This window comes from Ceratotherium simum, chromosome X (assembly GCF_057802395.1).
Source record: "Ceratotherium simum simum isolate JZ-2026a chromosome X, ASM5780239v1, whole genome shotgun sequence".
NCBI lineage: Eukaryota > Metazoa > Chordata > Mammalia > Perissodactyla > Rhinocerotidae > Ceratotherium > Ceratotherium simum.
Genome location: NC_141940.1, coordinates 2800731 through 2826156, shown reverse-complemented (window position 1 = coordinate 2826156; position 25426 = coordinate 2800731). Strand labels below are relative to the sequence as shown.

Genomic DNA, 25426 nt, shown 5'->3' with positions numbered 1-25426 from the left:
GGGAAGGCAGGGAAAGCTGCCCTCCACTCTGAGTCCTGGGCAGGGCGACCCCCCAAAGGTCTCGGGCACCGCCTCCCTGTCCCACTGCCCTCCATCCAGCTCCTCGGGGCACCAGTGCTGTGTCCTGGGAGCAGGCAGGAGGCAGTGGCCGTGAGTGGGAGGCTGCAGACAGGACCTGGGGAGTGCCCCCTTCCTGCCTGGAGGGCGGCTCTGGGTCCCTGCAGCCCACGGAGCCCTGGGTGCCACCGGAGGAGGGCACCCACCCAGGACGGAGGACACTGCTGATCGTGGAGACCCCCTCTCTGCGTGCCGTGGCTGGAGGAGCAGTGCTCAGAGGGGTCTGTCATCAGGTGTGAGGAGCCAGGAACCACCTCCCTCAACCCTCCTGGGCTCTGCCCTCTCACCTCAGGAGACTGGTGAGCCCACCACAATTTGAGGGCAGCCAGCCATCAGCCGTCTAACCGATTCAGAGTCTTTGGGAGACAGAACGAATGTGCGGAGAGGGGACGGGATGGTACCGTTGACCCGGAAATGGTGAGGGGCCCTTGAGGGCTCGCTCAGTCAGTGCCCACTGACGTCCTCCAGCCATTCTTAAGGGTCGGAGCCTCTGACCACCCACACGGTACAGAAGAAGGACACAGTCCCCAAAGCAGCCAATGAGCCAGGGCGAGGACCTTGCAGGGAGCTGAGGCCTGGGCCTAAAGCTGTCTAACCAGCCTGCAGGAACCGAGCATCTGGGGAGCCCTGGGCTGTGTGGCATGAGCTGCAGACAGCGGGGCTGCAGGGATGGAGGGGCCCCTGGAGATGCTGGGCACAGAGGGCAATGGAGAGAGGGTCGCAAGGGAGTGTCGGGAAGGAGATCATGGGGGCCATGCCTGCAGCCTCTTTGGCCCAATGGGCTTGGCCCCGTGTTGTGGGGACATTGCACATGTCCCATCAGGGGGTACTGCAGGATTGGGGTGAGGCCCCCAGATGGGCCCTGCTCTCCCTGCCTCCTTCAGACGTCCCAGGTTCGTCTGTCTGTCCCGTGTGTCTCGGCAGGGCCATGGCAACTGACCACTTTCCACCAGCCCCTCACGATTTAGGGGGCAGGACAAGAGGAGAGGGGATGGGAGAGGGACTGATCCCTTGTCTCTCCCTCATTCAGTGTACCTGTGCGTGCGGGTCCCCAGGCAGGTGTGAGTGCACATATGGGGGAGCGTGAGTGTACGTTTGTGTCGTTGAAGGTGTGTGTGAGTACAAGTGAATGTGTGTGAATGAGTGGGAGTGTGCAAGAGTGTGTGAGTGAGAGCATGTGAGTGCATGAGTGAGTGGGAGTGTGTGTCGCTGTACGTATGTGAGAGGGTGTGTATGTACGTGAGTTGGGTGGCAGTGGGTTTGGAATCCCCCCGGGACTCTGTGGGGCAGCCACTTTTCCGCCCCGCCCGTGGAGGGGAGCCGGGGGAGGGCCCACCGGGCAGGCTGGCCCAAGACGGGCCCTGGGAATCAGCCTTCCTCCCTCTGGGGCTGGCACAAAAGAGAGGGGCTCCTGGAGGCCACCTTTTCCCAGACTTTTGTCCTTTTCCCCCGACGTAGCGAGAGAATTTGAAAAGAGACAAGTGTGCGCTTTTCCTCCCGCAGCCTCATCTCCCTTTCTCCTTTGCCTGTTCGGCGGGGACCTCCCCACCGCCCAGGCCCCTGGCTCCTTCACCTAGGGCCGGTAGGGCAGGGTTCAAAGCCCAGGTGACTGTCAGCCGCTTCCCCAGGACTGGGGGACAGGCCAAGGTCTCTTGTTGCTGGGGCCCCCAGAGCTGTGCACTCTGAATTTCTCCCCAGCCCGGCTGGCCCCATGCCAGGAAGCCTGCTCTGCCCTCTGAGCTTTTCCCTGCCCGAAGCCCCCGTCATTTGGGGTGCAGCCCCTCGCAAGGCCACCATCCTCTTCTAGACCCCACCCGTCCTCATGGAGCCTGGAGCAGGGCCTGCCTCCCGAGCCCGCTGACCCTCCACGCGGGAGACCTTCCTGGGAGCACTGTGGCCGCCAGCACCTCTGGCTGCCCTGTTCCTAGCCCCAGTTGCCTGCCGACAATGTTGAACTGCACTTGAGTCCTATGATCTTGGAAAATAGCAATGGTTAAGAAATCCCCCATCCTTTTGTGTTCCAGAAAATGACACTGCAAAGAACCACTGTTATGGGCTGAATTGTACCCCTATCAAAATTCACATGTTGAATTCCTAACCCCCAGTGCCTCAGAATATGATCATATTTGGAGACAGGGTCTTTACAGAGATGATCAAGTTAAAGTGAGGTCATTAGTAGGCTCTAACCCAATGTGACTGTTGTTCTTATAAAAAGGGGAAATTTGGGCACAGAGATAGACACGCATAGAGGAAAGACAATGTGAAGAGATACAGAGAGAAGATACTATGTACAAGCCAAGAAGAGAGGCCTGGAACAGATTCTTATCTCATTGTCCTTAGAAGGAACCAAGCCTATCTTGATGTCAGTCTTCTGGCCTCCAACATTGTGAGACAATACATTTTCGTTGTTTAAGCCACCCAGTCTGTGGTACCTTGTTATGGCAGCCCTAGCAAACTAATACAACCTCCCTTCCCCATATGACATAGATAAGACTCAGAAATGCCCCTCTTGATCACCTATGACAAGGCCAAACAAGGACCCTTCAAAGTCCCCTTCTTTGCCTCCTAAATGATAAGCTGAAGTGCTCATTTCCACTAATCAATCAGAACCAGATGCTTGTTAACCAAAGTTGGGTTTAGCTCCTCTCCTTCCTGTGGATCCCTGAACTTTGGCCCACCCTCAGCCTGAGCCAGCAGACAACATGAACAGCTCTTCTAAGAACAGGCTGGCCTCAGGTCAAACCTTCTCTGATCTACTCTCCCATCATCCTCACTTCTTCCTTTAAAAGGAAGCCTCTTATTGTCTAGCCCTGGAGACGCTCACAGATCCTCTGTCTGGTGTGTTCTCTCTTTTGCAATAATCCTTTCAAGTAAAGTCTCCCTTTACGAAGTCAGGGTTTTTGTTTGTGTGTGTGTGTATTTGTGGGGAAGACCAGCCCTGAGCTAACATCCATGCCAATCCTCCTCTTTTTGCTGAGGAAGACTGGCCCTGGGCTAACATCCATGCCCATCTTCCTCCACTTTATATGGGACGCTGCCACAACATGGCTTGCCAAGCAGTGCGTTGGTGCGTGCCCGGGATCCAAACTGGCAAACCCTGGGCCACCACAGCGGAGCGCGCACACTTAACCACTTGCACCACCTGGCCTGCCCCAGGATTTGTTTTTATTTGACAGTGAATAGCACAGTGACTCAGATGGAGGGCTGTCTTCACCAGGTGTTCATGTGGGCTTCCTCGGACCCTTTGTGTCCTTTGCTGGCTGGGAAATCGGGATCCACTGTGGTGAGTCACACTCTCACCAGACATGGACCCTAACCTGCTTCTCTTGTCCTGTCTAAGCTCTAATCTTTGTGTTTGACCTAATTCTCTTGTCTTCTTGCAAGGTGCAGGTGCTCCTTTATCTAACACCTTAGGGCCTTGAGTTTATGCGGTTTTCAGCAATGTTCCAGGAAGAAGCTCTAAGCAACAACCACCCTGGACCCAGCCACTCTGAACTGGACCATACCGGGCCAGACCACAACCACAAGACTGGCACCTGCACAGACAGGCAGAGAGTTGTACTAAAATAACCTGCCCTCATTAACATTGTAAATTCCCCTACTCTAGGAGGGGCAAAGCAGCCATTTTTAGGTCATGCGGTATATGTAGAAGCACAATTTCAAACCACACATGTGCAAGCTTATGCCCACCTCTACATGCGATGATGAAACTTCCCTTTGAATATTCACTCCCTACTCCAAATAAAGATGCCCACCTCCCTGTGCTTGGGAAGCTACAGCTTTGTGAAAATATTCCCCATAGTCTCCATTTTCTTTGCTACATGCTGCAAATAAAATTTCTGTTTTGTGAGACAACTACTTCTGGTGCAGTTTGATTTAACTCGCCAAAAAGGGGCCCACATTTGGTCTGGAAACAACACATCCTCATCTAATCCAGTGACTCGACTGTTGTCCTTTCTGATGTTGTAGTAAGGAGTTACTTTTACTCTTTCAGACTCTAGATATTGCATGGGTTGGGGGAGGATTCCCTGGATCTCCCTCCCAGGAGGTTGAAGGGGGTTTCCTTTGGCTCACTGAACCCCGAGTTTGGGGAGGGGGCTCAAGGGGAGGCGGAGGTTCCCTTGGTGCTTTGAATCCAGAGACTTCATAGAAGTTATTCCTCAGCTCTCTCTCGGGGTTGGGGGTTTCCCTCAGCTCTATAAACTCAGAGATCCCATGGGAGAGTTCCCTTGGCTTTCTGACTCCAGGGATCGTGGGTGGGGGTCCTTAGGCTTCTGTGCCTGGGGATTGTGTGGGGTGTTCCCTTGGCTCTCAGACCAGAAGAGTGTGGGAACTTAAACGATCAGGACTATTTCCTGGTCCTTTAAAAGTTTTTTTCTCTGTGGTTTAACTATCTGTTAATCTCATGGGTCATTTACTCTATCAGACATCCTTCCTCTTTCCTGCTCACAACATGCTTCAATATTGCAAAACTAATTCAGTTAAATATCTCCAAAATTGAAAAAAAATTACCAAAGGCAATTTAGAACTTCAATGGAACTCTTTGGGAAACTTGGGATCTCCCCAAACTGGCTCATCTAAGATTTCTCCCTTCCTTTCATCCCTGGTCCTCCTTCCACCTTCCCTTCAGCTCCCCTGGATCCTTCCAAAACCCTACTTTCCTCATCCTTTTATCCACCTCTGCCAGACCTTTCCCTTCCAACTCCAGCCCCTCAACTGCCTAGAGTCACTAGACCTTTAGGCCCCTGCCCCCATCAGGGGCTCTCCAGGGGCTCAGGAACCCCAAAGCAACTACCTGAGGCTGAAAAAATAATTGGAAACACTCCAGATATTTTATTTACTCAGCTTTGGAGACACCCTAATGACCACTTGATGTTTCTTCTGTCCCTCACCCAAAATTTAGTCCACGGCCTCCATGAGATTACACAGCAGGGCTAAAAAATCTGAAAATGTCTCCTCTACAAATATCGGTGGCATGCTTTAGTCTTCATATTGAGCAGCTAGCCACAATTTTCCCCATCTGCCAGAAACATAATCCTGGTAAAAATGTAAAGGTGGGGCATAGAAAAGAGCCATCATTTTTTTATATGAAACAGTGAGTTCTGCATTTCTGTTACTTGACTCATGGCTGAAAATCTTAGAATTAAGCCTACAAGATCTCTATTTACATCTGTTTGTATGTTTATGTATGTATGGATGGATATGTGATATTTTCCTACCTCTAGATGGTATTACCAAATTAACTTATAAAATTCCTAGGGAGCTCTATTTTAATTGGCTTAGGGGTAAATAAGTGCTTGTATAAAGGAAATATTTTTAAAACTCCTAGGAATGTAGAACCTAACCAAAATGTTTTAATAATTCAAATTCCATAATTAAGGTAATGCTCTGGCAAAGAAGAAGAGTTTAATATTGTTGGTTTAATAAAACCAGCTGTCCCTCAGTTATCAGTATTAAGCATATAGAAGCATTCATTTTTATTTTACCTGGATATGTTCTTCCTAAACTTTTACAGGTTTACTAGTCAAATAAATTAATATTATATCTACTAGATATTTCAGATTAACAAAAAATCTGAATTTATTCGAATTGAGTCATTATTCTGACAACTTTTATTTCAACGATAATTGTATGTTATAACATGTATGGTTAAAAATAGTTTCCAATTTTTTGAGGTAACTTACAGCCTGAGACTTACGAAAATTAAGTAACAGATATTCACTAAATATCTAGATCATCTCTAAGTAAGATAAAATGTTGAAATATTAATTACTAGGCATAAGCTTAAATTTCTATACTTTTTTATTATTTTTATATGATACAGAGAGGAAAAATATATTCGGGTCTGTTAATAAATGTGTTCTTTTTTGGTACACTGAGAAATTGTATTGTAAGGGAGTATATATCTATAAATATTATGAAATGTATATTCATAATCTTTGCTAGTCTGCCACAAAATGCTGGTACATGACAGATTGTTCACAATTATCTACTTCCTAGCTTTCTCTGTAAAGTGAAAGTTACTAGTGGTTAAAAATTATAATTGATATGTGTAAATGAAACTGCTAGAAGCAATAATGGCAAAGTGAAATAACATTGTTTGTAAGGTATCCAAAATATGGTTGTGTTAATGAAAAAGAGAGTAATTTTGTCCTAAAGTAAAATGACTGGTTGTTCAAAAATGAGAATGCGGAAAATATAGTACAAAATCTGAATGGATACAAGAAGTTATAGAAGATTCATGGAAAAGGAATTTTATTACTCATGGCCAAAATTTGATGAGTTTGTTTATAAGATTTTTTTTTAAGAAACAGCTTTAGCATCAAATAGTATACAGATACAAAACTGGAATTTGGTTTTCTCTCTGTTAAAATGACAAAATTTTCTTCGATTAATGGTCTGCTCTTAATAGTAGATTTTAAGATTGTTTCTTACCTTCTGAGTAATCTACCTTAGAAGGCACAGATTCTGTGCTTTATCAGAATAATTACCTGTGCTTTATGTTGACTTTATCATATTCTTATTTACTTGAGAGAACCAAGTGTTCTTACTCCCAAAAGAGTTCATGTGTTTTTTAAAACCATGTTATCTCATGTTTACTTTTAAAATATTTTATTGTCACTTTGGTTAAATGGATAGCCAAGTAGTGTTTCTCACTGACACATGATCCTATTTAACCAAGTGTTCAAACTTCCTGACAACTTTTGGCATTTTGCCTTCCTAAAATCAAATTCTAATTGGTGCCTTCTTGATCTCAAAGTGTTTGGATCTCCCAGAGCGTCCCTGGAAAATTACAACGGATTTTTTTCTTTCATCTTAAAAAGAGAAGTGCCAAAATAATTAGATTTATTTAATATTATAAATTGAATGGAAGTACTGTCAAATTTTTAAAAATGCTTAGCCTTCTCTAGATCAGATTTGTACGGGTAAAATGTTATTAATATAAATATTTCAAAAAGGGCAATCTATGCTTCCACTGTAACATAACCGAGGTTCTTTTCATGGGCTTAAGTATTTGCAATAATGTCTACCTTGCCGCCAATGCAAATAAGTACCCTATTACCATGGGTGGCAAGACTACATATTCCTTGGACTGGAACCTGTTATGAAGCTAACCTTATTAGTCCCTAGACTACCTTCTTTTCTCACCTTAACCACTCTATTACGTCTTTCCAGGCACTAGATGATTCCAAAGGTCTACAAAAATGTGTTATAGTTACAAGTCTAGGCACAGAATTCCAGCCCCAGAAGGAGGCTGTGACCTTCCTTTCTCTCCAGGTTGTCAAGAAGGTTTAGAATAAAAAGGTAAGAGATTGGGAGGAAATCTAAAAGACTTGACTGCTGCAGTAAATCTAGTTATGGGTAACCTTCGTGCTTGGAGCTGCTGCTGTGTGGGCCACTCAGGAAGTTTGCCAGAACTCTCCCATTTTACAGGCTCTGCTCCAGGAAATGACTGTGACTGTTGACAATCTTACTGAAACCGCCAACATCATCACCAGAGAATTCCAGAAACTCCAACAAACGGTCCTCTAAAATTGTCTGGCATTGGACATGATTCTGGTTTCTTGTTTTGTGTGTGTGTGTGAGGAAGATTGGCCTTGAGCTAACACCTGTTGCCAATATTCCTCTTTTCGCTGAGGAAGATTGGCCCTGAGCTAACATCCTTGCCCATCTTCCTCTATTTTGTATGTGGGACGCCGCCACAGCCTGGCTTGATGAGTGGTGTGTAGGTCCGCGCCCAGGATCCAAACCTGCAAATCCCATGCCGCCGAAGTAGAGCTCACGAATTTAACCACTATGCCACCAGACCGGCCCGTGATGATTCTGGTTTCTTGAGGGAGCACTTGTGCAGTAGTCTGAAGTGATTGCTGTGCACTTGTTCCCCAAAAACCTCTCTGATGCCCACGCTATCACCAAAAATATTCTGACAATCTGAGAAATTTCCACTCCACCATCAAGATGCTTCAGGCCCAACGTCTAGGAATCTTCTTGACTGATCCCCTCTAGAACTCAAGTCTTGGTTTTGCTCCCTTATTAAACTTTTAATAACTACTCTTTTTATTATTTTCCTAGGTATATCTGTCATTCAATGCTGAAGACCCCCAACAGCTGTCAGTCCAACAGCACTCTCAACAGATGATACAACTAGTCTTTCATGAACAACAAGAACATGAAGGCCAGTCCACCCATGAAAAATATTTGAACCAACCTTAACCTCACAGTGACTCTTACCTCATCCCTAATATTGTTTAAGGACGCATTTTGTCTGTCTTAAACGACAACAGGGACTGATCAAGTGTTCACAATTACCCATTCCTTGCTTTCTGCTTCGCCTTGACCAAACCATAGGCAAGTTTCTCTCCTTCCTACTGACCCCTGAACTCTGCTTGTTCCCCAGCCTGAACAACATAAAGATGCAGAACATTTGCCTCATCAGCTTATTTTGAGAATCGGCTGACCAAAGATAGACACTTTTCCTGCCAGACCCCGGTGGTCATTTCTCCTTGCTTTTCCAGAATCTTTCCTTAAAAGAGTCTGCTCATCTCTTCTTGCTCCTCCTTACACTATAAAAGAAAAGCCTTTTTCTGCTTGATTTTGAGATGCTTGCAGATTTCTGAGATGAGAGCATTCTCCCTTTCAAGTCAAAGTCTCTCCCTAAGTCCAGATTTGTTTTTATTTGATATAACCAAGGTTTTCACTGGAATGCCATATTTGATAATGATGTCCATAGAGCCATATGTGACCAGACACTTTTATTAATAAGCAGCTAAAGTTGACTTTATGGAGCCAATGCTTACTTACAAAACCCTCTTGGGAAAACCAGCTTGATAACTAGCTTACACGGTTCCCAGCCTTACAAGTGGGTAAGAAAGGTCACTTCCTGGCAAGGCTAGGAAACTTAGGATATTTTGAGGACCTCAAGAAGAGAGGACTCACCCATATATAAGTACCGCAAGTGAAATCTGGTGGTGAGTTCTTGGCTTAGCTTCCTAGCCTTGAGAGGCTTTTAAACGTCCAATCTGAGAATCCTTATAAATATTCCAGCAAAGAAAACTTTAAAAATCCTATCTGATACTACACTGTGAATGTAATTAACGCCACTGGATCATATACTTAAAATGGTCAAAATTGCAAATTTTATGTTATATGTATTTTACCATAATTTTAAAAATTAATAATGTAATATACCAAAACCCATTGAATTGTATACTTTAAATGGGTGAATTGTATGGCATGTGAATTTATATCTCAATAAACTGTTTTTTAAAAAGGCCTAGATGGTAAATTACTGTTCTTGCTTCACCTATATAAATACTTAGGCCAAATATAATGAAATCAGACTTATTTTGTGATCAAGAATAACCTTTGATTGAAAGGAGGGTGACTGTAGAGAGAAATTTTATGTTTCAATAGAAAGCTATAGCACACTATTGTGGTTTGTCCAATTCTGTTCCTGTTCATTATCCTTCAGCTACTTTGCACCTCTTTGTAAACTGCAAGTAACTGATGGTTTTGTTACCCACCTATAAACTGGTCTGGATTCTGTCACCTTGTACAAATTGTCAACCCTTACCAAACCTTCAGTTTTTCCAATTTCCTTCAATATCTGGCTACGACCTTTCAAAATAATGTTTCCAATGTTTTTCCTTCTTTTTTTCACCTGGCATCACTGAGACCTAAAACCTGACTGCCCAGATCCTTATCTGGACTCTAGGTTGCCTTGAAGCTGGACTTTCCTTCCAGAAACCGAAGCATTGCGAGGTAAACCTGAAGATTTGATATAAATCTCGGACTTCTCACCAGAATGGACCCTACATGGGCTAGATTTCTCTCTGGCCAAGCCACTCTCTGGGCCACTAGGGAAATCTAGCAAAATGCTTGCATCATGCAGGTCTCTTATGAGAGATAACCAAGACTGCAGACAATGTCACAAAGAAGCATCAAAAAATTTGACAAGTAGTGCTGCATAATTGAAAGATTTTCATCCACTGTCCCCTTAGACTTTAACACAAACTTTACATTAATATTTCTCTCTTTCATTTTAGTCATCCCTTTTTTAAGGTGCCTGATCTGTGGGAGCCTAAAACCACTGACCTTTGCCACCACCTCTCAGCAGATGGTTCAGATGATTTTGCAAGAGCAACAACAATAAGAGCCATCAGGACACTATTTCTTGAACAAAAGGGGAGACAGAAACTCTTGAATTTTACCTGAGCACTGTTATTCTGGAAAACAGCAAAAGTTAAGAAATATGCCCCCCCCCTTTGTGCTCTGAGAAATGGTTTGCTGCAAAGAACCCCCTTTCCCCATAGGACTTAGATAAGACTCAGGGATGCCCCTCTTGTTTATCTATGACATGACCAGACACAGACTCTCCAAATTCCCATTCTTTGCCTCATAAATTATTCACTAAACTGTTTTGTCCCCACTGATCGATCAGAACAAAATGCTTGTTAGACAAAGTTTGGTTAAGTGTCTCTCCTCCCCCCAGGCTCCTGAACTTTTTTTACAGTCTCAGCCTGAGCCAATATACAACCCTTCCTTAGAATAGGCTGCCCTCAGGGTAAAATATTCTTTGATCTACTATTCTATCATGCCACTCTTTCATCCAAATTCTCCCTCACTCAGTTCATTCTAGCCTTGTTTACTCCTCCCTGTAAGAGAAAAACCTTTTTTGAGATCCTGATTATTGTGCGAGGCTCGTGAATGGAGACAATTAGCTGCGAACCAGAAACAAGAAAAGCCAAACCAAGCAGTCATCACTCTCAGTATTCAGAGAGCTGAAGAATGGACTCTGGAAAGCCACTGCAGGAAAGCATCCAGTTTCCATGCTCTTGGGTGTCAGCAGAAAGAGAGAAAAATGGCATGAAGATGTTAGCTAAAGTGGTGAAGTAAGGACATACAAAATTTGCCCATCCATAAAGGCAATGAGAAAACTGGAAAAAATTGTCAGAATTAACTTTTTCAGAACTCTGAAAATTAACCAAAGGCTTGTACCAACCAAGAGTATATTTATTCAAAATAATGGCTGAATCTCAATAGCAAGAGTGAGCTTTGCGGTGTTTTAATTTGCCTTATCCCCATCCCCTATACTCCCCCATCAGTGGATGCCTTGAAAAATAACAACTCATATTGCTGGTATCAGAGGGGAAAGAATGGAGTTAGAGTTCTTTAAAATCTCAGCCCCAAAGAACTGTCATTATTTGACCGGTCTGGTGGTTCCCCGAAAGATCCCACTTAAAAGGCTTGTCTTTTTTGATCTGACTTGGAGGTCATCAGTGCTAAAATCTTTCCATTGGGATGTCTGTTGAAAACATTTACTTGCAAGTGTTTTAACATAGCTTCCTGAGTCAGTGGATAACAACTAGGACAAACAATAGGTCAACCAAAAAGCTCAAAAGGAAAAGCTGAGGAATGAGATATCAAGAGTTTTTTCCCTCCTGAAACCAACCAATTTAGACACCAAATAAGTGTCCTACAGTTCAAATAAATTATGACACTAACTACCCACAGTTAGCACCAGACTTCACAGGTTTAAGGGTTCAGTCCCACAAGACTGCTTGCATATCAGATACCAGTCACAAGGATTGGGACCTCAGGTTACCCACATTTCTGTTTGACTTGGCTAAAAAGTCAGGATTTTTCACCCCTCCTCTTCAGGTTTGACAAATTGTTTGAATGGCTCACAACACTCAGGGAAACAATTAATTTATATTTATCAGTTTATTATAAAATAGAAATGAACAGCCAGATTATGAGATACATAGAGCAAGATCCAGAAGGATCCTGAGTGCAGGAGCCTCTGTTCAGTGGAGTGCCTCCCTCCTAGGATATGGATGTGTTCACCAACCCAGAATCTCTCTGAATTCCATCATTTAGGGGTTTTTATGGAGGTTTCATTCATAGGCATGATCAATTATTAACTCAATATCCAGCCCCTCTCCCCTCCCTGGAGGTTGGGAGATGGGGCTAAAAGTTCCAGGCTTCTGTAATTAATCTTTTAGTGGTGAACATGATGTAATCTATACAGAAATTTAAATATAATGATGTACACCTGAAATTTATATGTTATAAACCAATGTTACCACAATAAAAAAATAAAAATAAAAAAATAAAACATTAAAGTTCCAGGCTTCTAATCAAGGCTTGGTCTTTCTGGCGACCAGCCCCATCTTGGACCTATCTAGAAGCTCACCAAGAGTCACCTTATTAGAACAGAAGACACTCCTATCACTCCAGAAATTACAGGGGTTTTAGGAGTGCTGTTCTAGGAACTGGGGTCAAAGACTAAATATATATTTCTTATTATACCACAGATTTCCGTAGGGGCTTTGGAAAGCTCTGACATATTCATGGGAACCTAGGAGTCCGCAAGCATTGATAGGGCTGAGTGCAGGCTCAAGAAAGACCTTAGAAGGCGTTAAGCTCTCACCTCTGGCTGATCTTAAGGCTCTGCACAAGTAGGAAGTGAAAGCTAAGGTGGAGTTGTAAACTGCCTGGCTGAGTGTTGAAGGCATGTCCCAACATGCATACAGAACCCCTGATCAAAGACTGAGAGATTTACTGGTTCCAGGCACTGAAGGAAATCTCTGTCCAATCATTAGCTGACCACTAGGCTAACTAAGCAGATACTTCAATGGCACACAAGACAAAGAACACAGACATTACACAATTACTTCAGAAGTCACTAAACAAACTACTACTACTACAATGAGTAGCAGCAACAACAAACCCTGGTGAGAGAAGAGAATCTGATTTCCATAGTTGCCACATTACAATATTCAAAAGTTCCAGTTTTCAATAAAAATTATGAGCCCTGAAAAGAAGACAGAAAATATGGTTCATAAACAGGAAGAAAAAGGAATCAATAGAAACTGTCCCTGAGGAACCCCGGATGTTGGACTTATTAGACAAAGACTTACTCAGCTATTTTTAAATATATTCAAAGAGCAAAAGGAAACCATGTCTAGAGAACAAAGGAAAGTACAAGAACAATGTTTCATCAAATAGAGAATATAATAAATAGATAAAAGTTATAAAAAAGAACCATATAGAAATTCTGCAGTTGGAAAGTACAATAACTGAAGGGAAAATTTCACTAGAGGGACTCAAAAGCAGATTTGAGTAGGCACAAGAAAGATCAGCAAATGTGAATATAGGTCAAATGAGATTATCCAGTTTGATGAACAAAAAGAAAAAAGAATGCAGAAAAATGAACAGAGCCTTAGACACCTGTAGGATGCTGTCTCAGTCAGTCCAGGCTGCTAGAACAGAATACCATAGATTTAGTGGCTAAACCACAGGTATTTCTCACAGTTACAGAGGCTGGGGAGTCTGAGGTCAGGGTGCCAGCATGGTCAGGTTCTGGTGAGGACTCTCTTCCTGGTTTGCAAATGGCCATCTTCTGGCTGTGACCTCACATGGCAAAGAGAGAGACAGAGACAGAGAGAAAGAAAGAGAGAGATCGTCTCTCTCATGTCTATTCTTATAAGGGCACCAATTCCATTCATGAGGCTGCACCTTCATAATCTAATTACCTCCCAAAGGGCCTACCTCCCAGTACCAACATATATGAATTTTGAGAGGACACAAACATTCAGTCCATAGCAAATGCCATCAAGCATACTAACATATGCATAGTGGGAGTCCCCAAAGAAGATGAAAGAAAGAGGCATAAAGAATATTCAAAGGAATAATGGCTGAAAACTTCCCAAATATGATGAAAAATAATAATCTACACGTGGAAGAAACTCAATGAATTCCAAGTAGAATAAACTAAGTCCACACTGAGATATATAATCAAACTGTCAAATTCCAAAGACAAAGAGAGAATTTTGAATGCAGCAAGAGAGCAGGGACTCATCATATTCAAGGGATCCTCAATAAGATTAACAGATATTTTCTTATCAGAATCAATGAAGGGAAGAAGGCAGCGAGATAACATATTCAAAGCGCTGAAAGAAAAACACTGCCAACCAAGAGTTCTATAACTAGCAAAGCATTGCTTTGAAAATGAAGGAGAAATTAAGCCATTTTTAGATAAACAAGAACTAAGAGAGTACATCACTAGTAAACCTGCCTGACAAGAAGCAGTAAAGGCATTCTTTTTATTCTTTCAGGTTGAGATGAAAGGAAATAGAGAGTAACTCAAATCCACACAAAGAAATAAAGAGCACCAGTAAAGGTAACTGTATAGGTAAGTATAAGAGAATATAAGTGTATTTTATGGTTGTAATGCCCTTTTAAAAATGACATCTGATTTAAAAGACAACTGCATAAAGCAATAATTATAAATCTATGTTGATGGGCACACATATATAAGATGCAATTTGTGACAATAACAACATAAAGGAGGAGGTAAAGGAGCTTGATAGGAACAAAGTTTTTGTATACTATTGAAATTAAGTTGGTTTTAATCCAAACTAGATTGTTATAAATTAAGATGTTAATGGCAATTCCCAGGGCAACCAAAAAGAAAATAACTCAAAAATATATGGTAAAAGAAGCAACAGAGGGCCGGCCCCATGGCTTAGCGGTTAAGTGCACGCGCTCTGCTGCTGGCGGCCCGGGTTCGGATCCCCGGGGGGCGCACCAACGCACCGCTTCTCCGGCCATGCTGAGGCTGCGTCCCACATACAGCAACTAGAAGGATATGCAGCTATGACCTACAACTATCTGCTGGGGCTTTGGGGGAAAAAAATAAATAAATAAAATTAAAAAAAAAAAAAAAACACTCACCCTATAGAAGCAACAGAGGAATTAAAATAATACATTAGAAAATATCTACTTAACATAAAAGAAGGTAGTAATAATGGAATTAAAAAAGAAAAAAGAGGGGCCAGCCCAGTGGCCTAGAGGTAAAGTTCACATGCTCCACTTAGGTGGCCCAGGGTTCGCGGGTTCAAATCCCAGGCGTGGACTGACACACTGCTCATCAAGCCATGCTGTGGCAGCATCCCACATACAAAATAGAGGAAGATGGGCACAGATATTAGCTCAGGACTGATCTTCCTCACCAAAAGGGGAAGATGTTAGCTCAGGGCCAGTCTTCCTCAGAAAAAAAAAAAGACATAAGACATTTAGAAAACAAACAGCAAAATGACAGAGGTAAATCTTACCTTATCAGCAATTACATTAAACACAAATGGATTAAAGTCTCCAATTAAAATGCAGAGATTGGCAGAATGGATTAAAAAACACATGATCCAACTATATGCAGTATATAAGAGAATCACTTTAGAAACAAAGACAAAAATAGGTTGAAAGTAAAATGATGGAAAAACATATGCCATGCAAACTAACCAAAATGGGAGCTGTAATGGCTATAGTAATATTAGACAAAATAGCCTTTAAGACAATAATTGTTACTAGAGACAAAAAGGACATTTTATAATGATAAGAGGGTAAATCCATCAAGAAGATATCATAATTATAAACATATATGCACCTAACAACAGAGCCTCAAAACACATGAAGCAAAAATTGACAGAACTGAAGCAAGAAAGGAATAATTCCCAAAAATATAGATGGAGACTTCAATACTTCACTTTCAATAATGGATAGAAAAAATAGACACAAGATCAGCAAGGAAGTAGAAGACTTGAACAACATTATAAATCAACTAGATCTAATAGACATCTATAAAACACTCCACCCAACAAGAGCAGAATACACATTCTTCTCAAATGCACATGGAAAATTCTCTAGGATAGGCCATATGTTTGGTCATAAAACATATCTCAATACATTTAAAAGTATTGTAATCATACAAAGTATGCTCTTTGACCACAATGGAATGAAATTAGAAATCAATAACAGAAGGAAAAGTGGAAAATTCACGAATATGTGCAAATTAAACAACACACTCCTAGGGCCGGCCTGGTGGTGCAGCGGTTAAGCGCACACATTACGCTGTGGTGGCCCAGGGTTCGCCGGTTCAGATCCCAGGTGTGCACCGATGCACCGCTTGTCAAGCCATGCTGTGGCTGCGTCCCATATAAAGTGGAGGGAGATAGGCACGGGTGTTAGCACAGGGCCAGTCTTCCTCAGAAAAAAGAGGAGGATTGGTGACAGATGTTAGCTCAGGGCTACTCTTCCTCAGAAAAAATAAAATAAAATAAAATACAGCCCCTATGAGTAGCCATATCTCTAGAAAATGGAGTTCTCAATATTTTTTTTTTTTTTAAAAACACAGTCCTACATAACAAATGGGTCAAAGAAGAAATCATGGAGAAATTACAAAATTCTGTGAGTTGAATGAAAATGGAAACACAACATATCAAAACTTATGTGATGCAGCAAAGCAGTGATCAGAGGGAAATTATAGCTCTAAACACATGCATTAAAAAAGAAGAAAGATTTCAAATAATAACCTGATCTTCCACCCAAGAAACTATAAAAAGAAGAGAAAACTAAACCCAAATATACCAGACAGAAGGAAATAATAAAAATTAGAGGGGAAATAAATAAAATAGAGAGGAGAAAACCAATGAAGAAAATCAAAAAAACCACAAGTTGTTTCTTTGAAAAAATCAACAATATTGACACCCTTTAGTGAGACTGACCAAGAAAAAATAAAGAAGTCTCAAATTACTAATATCAGGAATGGAAGAGGGGACATTACTACTGACCTTGCAGAAATAAAAAGGAGTACAGGGAATATGTGAACAATTGTATTTCAACAAATTAGACAAACTAGATGAAATTGACAAACTCCTAGAAAGACACAAACTACTGAAACTGTTTCAAGAAGAAATAAAAAATATGAATAGAATTATAACAAGTAAAAAGACTAATCAAAAAACTTCCCACAAAAATAAAGCCCCGAACCAGATGGCCTCGCTGGCGAATTCTAACAACACTTTAAGAAGAATTAAAATGACAACCTTCTCAAACTCTTCCAAAAAATAGAAGAGGAGAAAATACTTCCTAACTCATTTTATGAGACCACTACTACCCTGATACCAAAACTGGACAAAGACATCTGAATTTAAAAAAAAACTACAGGCCAATGCCTCTCATAAATATAGATGAAAGTATCCTCAATAAAATACTAACAAACTGAATCAGCAGAATATGAAAAGGATAATACATGACCAACCGTGATTTATCCCAGGAATGCAAGGTTGGTTCAACATACAAAAATCAATCAATGTAATACACCATATAAATAGAAAAAAAGGCAAAAAAAAACCCTCATGATCATCTTAATAGATGCAGAAAAATCATTCGACAAAATCCAATATTACATCATGATAAAAACTGTAATAAAACTAGAAGTGGAAGGCAACTTCCTCAACCTGATATGGCGCATCTAGGGAAAACCTACAGCTTACTTCATACTTAATGGTGAAAAACTGAAAGCTTTTTCCATAATATTACGAATAAGACAAGGATGTTTGCTCTCACCACTCTAGTCAACATTGCTCTGGAGGTTCTAGCCAGGGAAATTAGCCACAAGAATGAAATAAAAGGCATTCATATTGGAAAGGAAGAAATAAAACTATCTCTACTTGCAGATGACATAATCTTATATGATCAAATTGATCAACAGATTCAATGCATTCCCTATAAAAATCCCTATGGTCTTTTTTTTTTCAGAAATGGAGAAGCGAATTCTAAAATTTATATGGAATTGCAAGTGGCCTCTTATAGCTCAAACAATCTTGAAAAATAAAAGAACAAAGTTAGAGGACTCAACACTTTCTGATTTCTAAACTTAATACAAATCTGTAATAATCAAGACTGTGTGGTACTGGCATGAGGGTAGGCATACAGATCAATGGAATAGAATTTAGCGCCCATAAATAAACCCATCTATGGTCACTTGATTTTTGACAATGGCACCAAGACCTTCTATGAGGAAAGAATAGTCATTTCAACAAATAGTACTGAGACAGCTGGATATCCACATGTAAAATAATGAATTTGGACTCCTATTTCACACCCTATACAAAAAATAACTCAAAATATATCAAATATCTAAATGTAAGAGCTAAAACTATAAAACAGAAGAAAAAAATAGGAATAAATCTTTGTGACCTTGAATTAGGCAATGGTTTCTTAGATATTACAGCAAAAGCACAAGCAACCAAGGAAAAAATATAGATTAATTGGACTTAACATTTAAAACTTTTGGGGGCCGGCCCGGTGGCGCAAGCGGTTGGGTGCGCATGCTCCTCTGTGGCGGCCCGGGGTTCGCTGGTTCGGATCCCGGGCGCGCACTGACGCACTGCTTTGGCAAGCCATGCTGTGGCGGCGTCCCACATAAAGTGGAGGAGGATGGGCACGGATGTTAGCCCAGGGCCGTCTTCCTCGGCAAAAAAAGAGGAGGATTGGCGGATGTTAGCCCAGGGCCGTCTTCCTCGGCAAAAAAAGAGGAGGATTGGCGGATGTTAGCACAGGGCTGATCTCCTCACAAAAAAAAAAAAAAAAAAATTTAAAACTTTTGTGCATCAAAGGTCACAATCAAGAACGAGGAGGAAAGTGTCCAATTCCTCTGTCCTCCAGGCAGGGCACTGTATGTGTTGATGGCAGCAGCCAATGGGGTACAATGGCTGATATTCTTTGGGCAGCCTGAAGCCTGGAGGAACAGCTCTACGTTGATCAGCCCAGGAGGAGCTTCATTTTTGCCAAGGGTCTCAGCAGGGGCAAGACCAGCAGCCCAATGAGCTGCCCTCTCACACACCCTGGAGAGAGAGCCACAGGGCATTTCCTCTTGGGGGCTGGTGCAGTGAAGCCCTAGCTCTCAGAAGCGTATATTTTTTATTTGCCACGTGTAATCTGTGAACATCCATATCACTATATTGAGTTCCTACCATCTACTTACTTCTGTTATCATATCATTATCCACTGTGTCCCCTATTTCTATTAGTTGCTTCTGTTACTTTTTCCCATATGCCATCTCAAAGCATCCCATGTAAGCTGTGATGGCACCCTAGAAAATTCCTCCAAATGATCCTAGGATAGGACACAAAATGTTTTTGTGAACATAAATATCTCCAGTGTTGCAGATCTATCATCATGTGGTATCTCCAGGAAAGACTGATATATATTGTGAACAATTAGGATAATAAATATGGATACAAAATTCTTTTTTGCTTTAGGACAAAGTAGTCATTTGTTATTGAACACACAAGATTCCCAAATCTGGCTTCACAATGTCCCATTGTTCCAGCACTCTACATAAAAACTTGAGAAGATTATTTAAAATATGAAGGGTGGAGTGGGAAAAAGAAGACTTTTACCACTCGAATAGGTGATAAGCTAATATGAATGTCAGAAAAATATCCAGAGGACCAGGTCTACACAATTTTTTCCATTGACAAATCTTGTGCATAATTATGTCTAGTTGTTACTAGCATAGCCAGGGAGCAAAAGCAAGCCCCTATTACCAATATCCTTAGTTCTACAGAAATGGACCTCAGGGAAATTATAAATCCATTAAGGTCACCTTTGCTCTTGTGTTAAAAAGTCACGTGCACTGGATACCCCTACTACTTTAAGCAGTTCTAGTGTTAAAAGAGATATTTAAAATGTATCAAGAGCAAGAAGTATCTTCTTCATGGGCCTGGAGTAGGTTTGTTCTGGCTTCTGGTTAGGATGTAGGTCATGACAGACCACTGATCCCACTCTAGCAACTACAAAAAATCAGATGGTCAAAAACAGCCACATATTTTTAAAGGACATTTGAGAGTTTTGGATGCAATGACATCTAAAGTAACTAAATTCCAGAGAGAAACAAGCACATGCCAGTGGTCATTGTCCTTCCTGGCAAGAACAGGCTTAGAAGTGAGAAGATTGGGCTAGCCATGGGTTTAAAAAATTGGTGGGATAAGGATCTGGTAATGACTGCGTGGCCTGGATAGACGGAGTGAAACCTGTAGAAGCACCAAATGCATAGCTAGTTCTCCCAATATGGATTCTCCCAATAGGTTTTTTTTCTGAGTACATAGTGAGAGAAGTAATAAGGCAGATTAAACTCTCTGCCCTAGAGAGAGAGGAGAAAGAAAGTGAGAGAGCAAGAGCACTGTAGTCTTCTGGCGTTTAGATGCTAGAGTCTTGTTTGACTCTAGCAAGTCGAGGAAGCAGCTTGTAATACACATAGGACAGATCTCACCTTGGAGGCATTTGGAACCAGATACTAACTAAACTGATACTAACTAAAACTGCACGCAAGCCATGACCCAGCTCAAATCTGGACTGAAGTTATATCCCTCAGGGAAATTATAGTGCCTGACAGAGGAAAGGGTGTCCCCTCTTTTGGGGAAAATATGTACTTCAATCCCTATGGTTCTTTTTAACATTATGCCTGGCATACAATTAAAAAAAATCCAAAATATGTGAAGTAATAGGAAAATGTGACCCATGATCAATAGCAATTGGCACCCTGTCACTTCTCTCTTATTCTGTTTTCCAAAGCAAGTCACCAGACCAGCCTAAATTCCAGAGGTGGGGAAATAAACTCTACCCAGTGATGGGGGTAATTCTGAAGTCATTGCAAAGGGTGTTGATACAGGGAGTGGTGGAGAATTTGGGACATTTTAAAAATCAATCTACTACAAGAGTTCATGAGCAAATCCTTCACCTACATTTTACACGGAACATCAGATGTATTCTTTCTCTGCTTCTCCTGCCGCCACTGTTCATGTCTGTGCTTAGGGAAGCTAGGTGAGGGCAGCTCCTCACCACTACCACTGTAAGTGGTGCATGTGTAGCAGTGCTCAAGGATACGCTAAGGATCTACTCTTGGGAAAGCTCCAAAGCTGCTGGCCAGATGGGCATCCAGTCCTAGACATGGTAGAGATTGACTGAGTTCCTCAGAAGCCTCTCTTGACCAAAGCCTGTAGAAGTAGAGAGTTACATTCTGTCACCTCAGTCAATCCTTGTGTTCCGCAGCAAAACAGTTCCAATGTTTCCTTTCATGTCCCAATTTTCCTAAAGGTTCATGCTTGGTACCACTGAGCTGGCTGCAACAATGAGCCTCCAATACCAACACCACTGCTGGCCTTGCCACATCTTTCTATTCCTGTGCCCTTGTGGCCATTACTGAAGGCTTACTGTGTGCCCAGTGGAAGGTAAATGTCCATGACTACCCTGCAAGAAGAGTGTTCTTATTGCTCATTTACAGATAAGGGACAGAGATGTTCAGCGATTTGTGCAGTGCCACCCAGCTGCTAGGTGAATCTAGCTTTGCCTGATTCCAAAGCCCACACTCTTTGCAATGCGATGATTTCCTAAGTGGAGAGGGCTGGCTTTGCAGCATAAGGCGCTATGATGAGGCTCCTGAGTTGGGAATAGCCAGCCTGTGTCTGTTGTTGAGACTCCTGGCATGATGAGGTGAGCTGTGAACACAGAGTGACACTAGGAACACTAGCACTCTACTGTCCACTGACTCCTATCTTCCAGCCCCACCATCAACCATAAGTTTTCTCTCTGCTAGCTTAGCCTCCTTACCTTCCCACACCCCCACTAGGCCATTTTGTTGCTGGAGGGCCAAGAGACGTGCCTATTGCTTCTGGAGGCTCCAAGCCTTGCCACATCAAGCCCTTACCAGGCAGGTCCCGTTGCTATGGCAACATTGACACCTCCTCACAAGCTCTCCTGGTCCAGCCATTTGCCCTGCACTGAGACGCCCCAACCTTTCTCCCTCATCTACCTTGGGCTTCTGGGAACCCCACGTGGCCTTAGGACAGAGGGTGTGGGAGATCCCTGTGCGGTGCAGCCCTGGGCTGAGCAGCTGAGGTGCGTTCTTCTGAATCTCGGGCTCCAGGGCCTTGAAGCGGCATCCAGAGTGGGCTCCACAGCCCGCAGGTGGCGTTTCCCCACGTGGCAGCGCCCACAGAGTCGGAGAAAGTGAGCAGGTGACCAGAGGCTTCGCTCGGTCAGGACCCCAGGATCACAGCAGGTGCCCTGGGTAGTGGCCCGATCACTACCCTGGCAGACAGTGGGGGCGGGAGGGGGGTCCCAGTCGGGTGCTGTCAGGGAGGGGAGGTGGGGCTCCCTGCTGCAGGGGTCTGGGGAGGGGAGGGGTCCTGGCTGCGAGCGAGGAGGCTGGCTCCAGCTGCAGACCCGCAGGTGCTAGAGGAAGGGGCAGGGGCTCCCGACTCAGTGGGGCGCAAGAGGGGATGTCCAGGTTGCCGGGGTCAGAGTAGGGAGCTGCGGCGCTCTAGGTCTGGCGCTAGGAAAGAGAGGATGGGAGAGCTCCCAGCTGCAGGAGTCTGGGGAGAGGAGGGCTCTGGGCTGCCGGGATGCGGATGACGGCGGGAGAGGCTCCGGCTGCTATGGCCAGAACAGGGGCGTCCACAAAGGCGAAAAGGAGTTGCCTCCCTGCAGAGGAGAGGGGTGCAGTGAGGAGCTCTTGCTGCAGCAGTGGGGAGTGGGGGGAGGCGAAGTGGCGGGAGCAGAGCTCCAAGCAGCGGCCAAGGGGGGCGGTGGGGTGGGCTGTCTGGAACCAACGTCCCCCTCCGCTTTGCACTCACAGGCCACCAAGGAAGAGATGGCGACTGTCTGTGCACCCCTGTCCAATCGCGCTCCCTCCACCCAGGTCCCAGCGATGGCGCTGGTGATGCTGCAGGACTGGTGAAGCTGGAAAGGCTTGAATGCACAGCACTCCCTGCTCATCCTGGCCATCCCGGACGACTGCGAGGACCAGGAGTTCCAGGAGGCCGTGCGGGCTGCCCTGTGGCCCCTGGGCAGGTACCGAGTGCTGGGCAAGGTCTTCAGAAAGGAGCTGGAGACCAGCGTGGCCCTGATCCAGTTTGCTGAGTATTTAAATCGAAGTTTGGTCCCCCAACAAATACCAAGCAAGAGAGGTGCCTGGACTGTGATCTTCCTGGCCCAGGCCTCTGATTCTGAGTCACAAGATAGACCCAATTTCCCTGCACAGCCCCAGAGGCAAGCAGTGCCTGGCAGGGCAGGCGACGCAGCAGCTAGAGGTGAGGTGGGATGTGTAGGTGAGGTGTGATCTGCAGGTACAGCAAAATCCCCAAGTGAGGCAGAAGCTGAAGATGTGGCAGAAGCTCCAGGTGAGGAGGTGGCTGAAGGTGTGTCTGGACCTATGGGTGTGGCAGGAGCCCCACACGAGGCAGGAGCTGCAGGTGAGGCAGGAGCTACAGGTGAGGAAGGAGCTGAGGATGGGGCAGGAGCTTCAGGTGAGGAAGAAGCCTGGACCTAGCAATGGCGGGATTCCTTGCAGCCTCTGCTCGACAGCATGGGCTACTAGGAACTGAGACCCTTTTCTGGGTCTGAAGAGCCACGCTGTGGAGAAGAGTCTTTTGAGAGCTGGCTGGACCATGCCAATGACATGCCGTAGCTGTGGCGCCACATATCGGAACGGGAGAGGAGGAGGAGGCTGGTGGAGAGCTTGGGTGGCCCGGCGCTGGATCTCATGTGCAGCCTCCTGGATGAAAATCCCGACATCCCTGCACGGGACTGCCTGGCCGCGCTGGTGCAAGCGTTTGGTAACAAGGATGCCCAGATGACCGCACGGCTGAAGTTCCTGACTTGTGCCCAGAGGCCCCAGGAGACTCTCTTTGCCTACGTGATGCGCCTGGAGGGCCTGCTGCAGGCGGCCATGGTGAAGGGGGCCATCCAGGCCACCACTGCAGACCAGCTGCGCACCAGGCAGGTGCTGATGCGGGCCCGCCCCAACGAGACGCTCCAGAACAAGCTGAGGAGGATGCGTCTGGAGAGGAGACCACCTGGCTTCCTGGGGATGCTGCAGCTCATTCGGGAGACCGAGGCGTGGGAGGCCGCCCCAGGTACAAGTGAGCAGTTCCAAGTGGAAGAAGGGGCCCATGTGGACATTGGAGACCTAGTCGTCTCCCAGGCTGCCCCAGCCGGTGAATATGGTGCCGCGGTCTCCTCAGCCAGTGAAGATGCTGCCCGGGCTGCCCCGGCCCATGAAGGTGCTGCCCGGGCTGTCCCACCCAGTGAATGTGCTGCCCAGGCTGACCTAGCCAGTGAAGATGCTGCCCAGGCTGCCCCAGCCAGTGAAGATGCTGCCCAGGGTGCCTCAGCCTGCAAAGATGCTACCCAGGATGCCCCAGCCACTGAAGACACTGCCCAGGCTGCCCCAGACAGTGAAGATGCTGCCTGGGTGGACCCAGTGAACGAGGTCATCAACAAGGGTATCCCTGCCGCTGTACAGGAAACCAAGGCCTCCATGGGTAATGAAGATACTGCCCAGTCTGCCCCAGCCCGCGAAGGTGCTGCCCAGGCTGCTCCAGCCAACGAGGTCATCACCGAGGCCACCCCTGCCACTGCAGAAGAAGCCAAGGCCTCCCCAGGTAATGAAGATACTGCCAAGGCTGCCCTTTCCAAGGAAGACACCGCTGAGGCTGTCCCGGCCAATGAAGAGGCCGATGAGGCAGTTCCTGGAACAGTCGACCCTGGAGAGGCTGCTTCTGACACCCGTGATGCTGCCAGGGCAGCCCTTGCCAGTGAGGAGAACAGCAAGCCCTCCCCTGCCATTCAGGAAGATGAAAATGCTCTTGCCCATGCGGGCCTAGATCAGGCAGGACCCTCAGAGGCCCCCGAGGGACCCACCCCGACCCAGATGGGCAGTGCTTCTGGGGTGGGCCCAAGAGGTCCTGGTTGTGAGCCAGAGGACGTTGCCCTGGCAGGAGACCAGGAGGCCAAGGAGCCCCCTGAGGAGGGGCTCAAGCCTATCCAGGAGGAGCCGGGAAACAAGGACGGGGCTGGGGAGATGAGCCCCCCCAAGTCCTCCTTGGGCTAATAGGCTCAGAAGGCCCAGGGCCCTCTCTCCTCTTGGGCAGCAGAGACCTGGAGGCAGGGGGAGGCCAGGTCAGGGCAGCCACCACACCCCACATGGAGAGCAGGGCCAAGGGAGGAGCCCGCTCAGCCCAAAGCAAGCTCATGGGTCCCCACAATCCCCAGGGTTCCCTGACCACCACTATCAGCCCTTCCAAGTGAGCGAGATGACCATGTGTGACCCAAAATGGGGAGGGGAGAGGTGTCCCCCCATGGCAGGACCACTCCCAGCCCCAGCCCCAGCCCCAACCCCTGCCAACTCAGGCAGCCAACCTGGGAGATCCCCTGAGTGGCAGCCCTAGCCTAGGTGAGGGACGCCTGAAAATGGCTGCCACCTGCACTGGCCTGGGTGACGTTACGTATCATCTCAAGTTTGCCAGCCACCTGGGCCTCCCGAGAGCGGGACACCTATTCACCGACCCCTGGGACAGGCTGCTCCCTGTTCTGGGAACCCTACTTTTCTCTCTGTAGGCCCCGTAGTGGCCCACATGGCCTGGAGTGAGAGGACATTGCCAGCATCCAGCATCCTGGCAAG

The 25426-nt window shown here is 45.1% G+C and overlaps 1 protein-coding gene across 1 annotated transcript in view; it reads left to right on the top strand.

Moving 5' to 3' along the window:
* PNMA5 (PNMA family member 5) overlaps positions 1-24856 on the top strand; it is a 30272-nt gene extending 5416 nt beyond the window's left edge. Inside the window, 2 exon segments of the mRNA XM_014797662.2 lie at positions 21900-21972; positions 22601-24856. Coding sequence (XP_014653148.2) covers positions 21900-21972; positions 22601-24856 — 2329 coding nt within the window.
* The last annotated feature ends 570 nt before the right edge of the window (positions 24857-25426 follow it).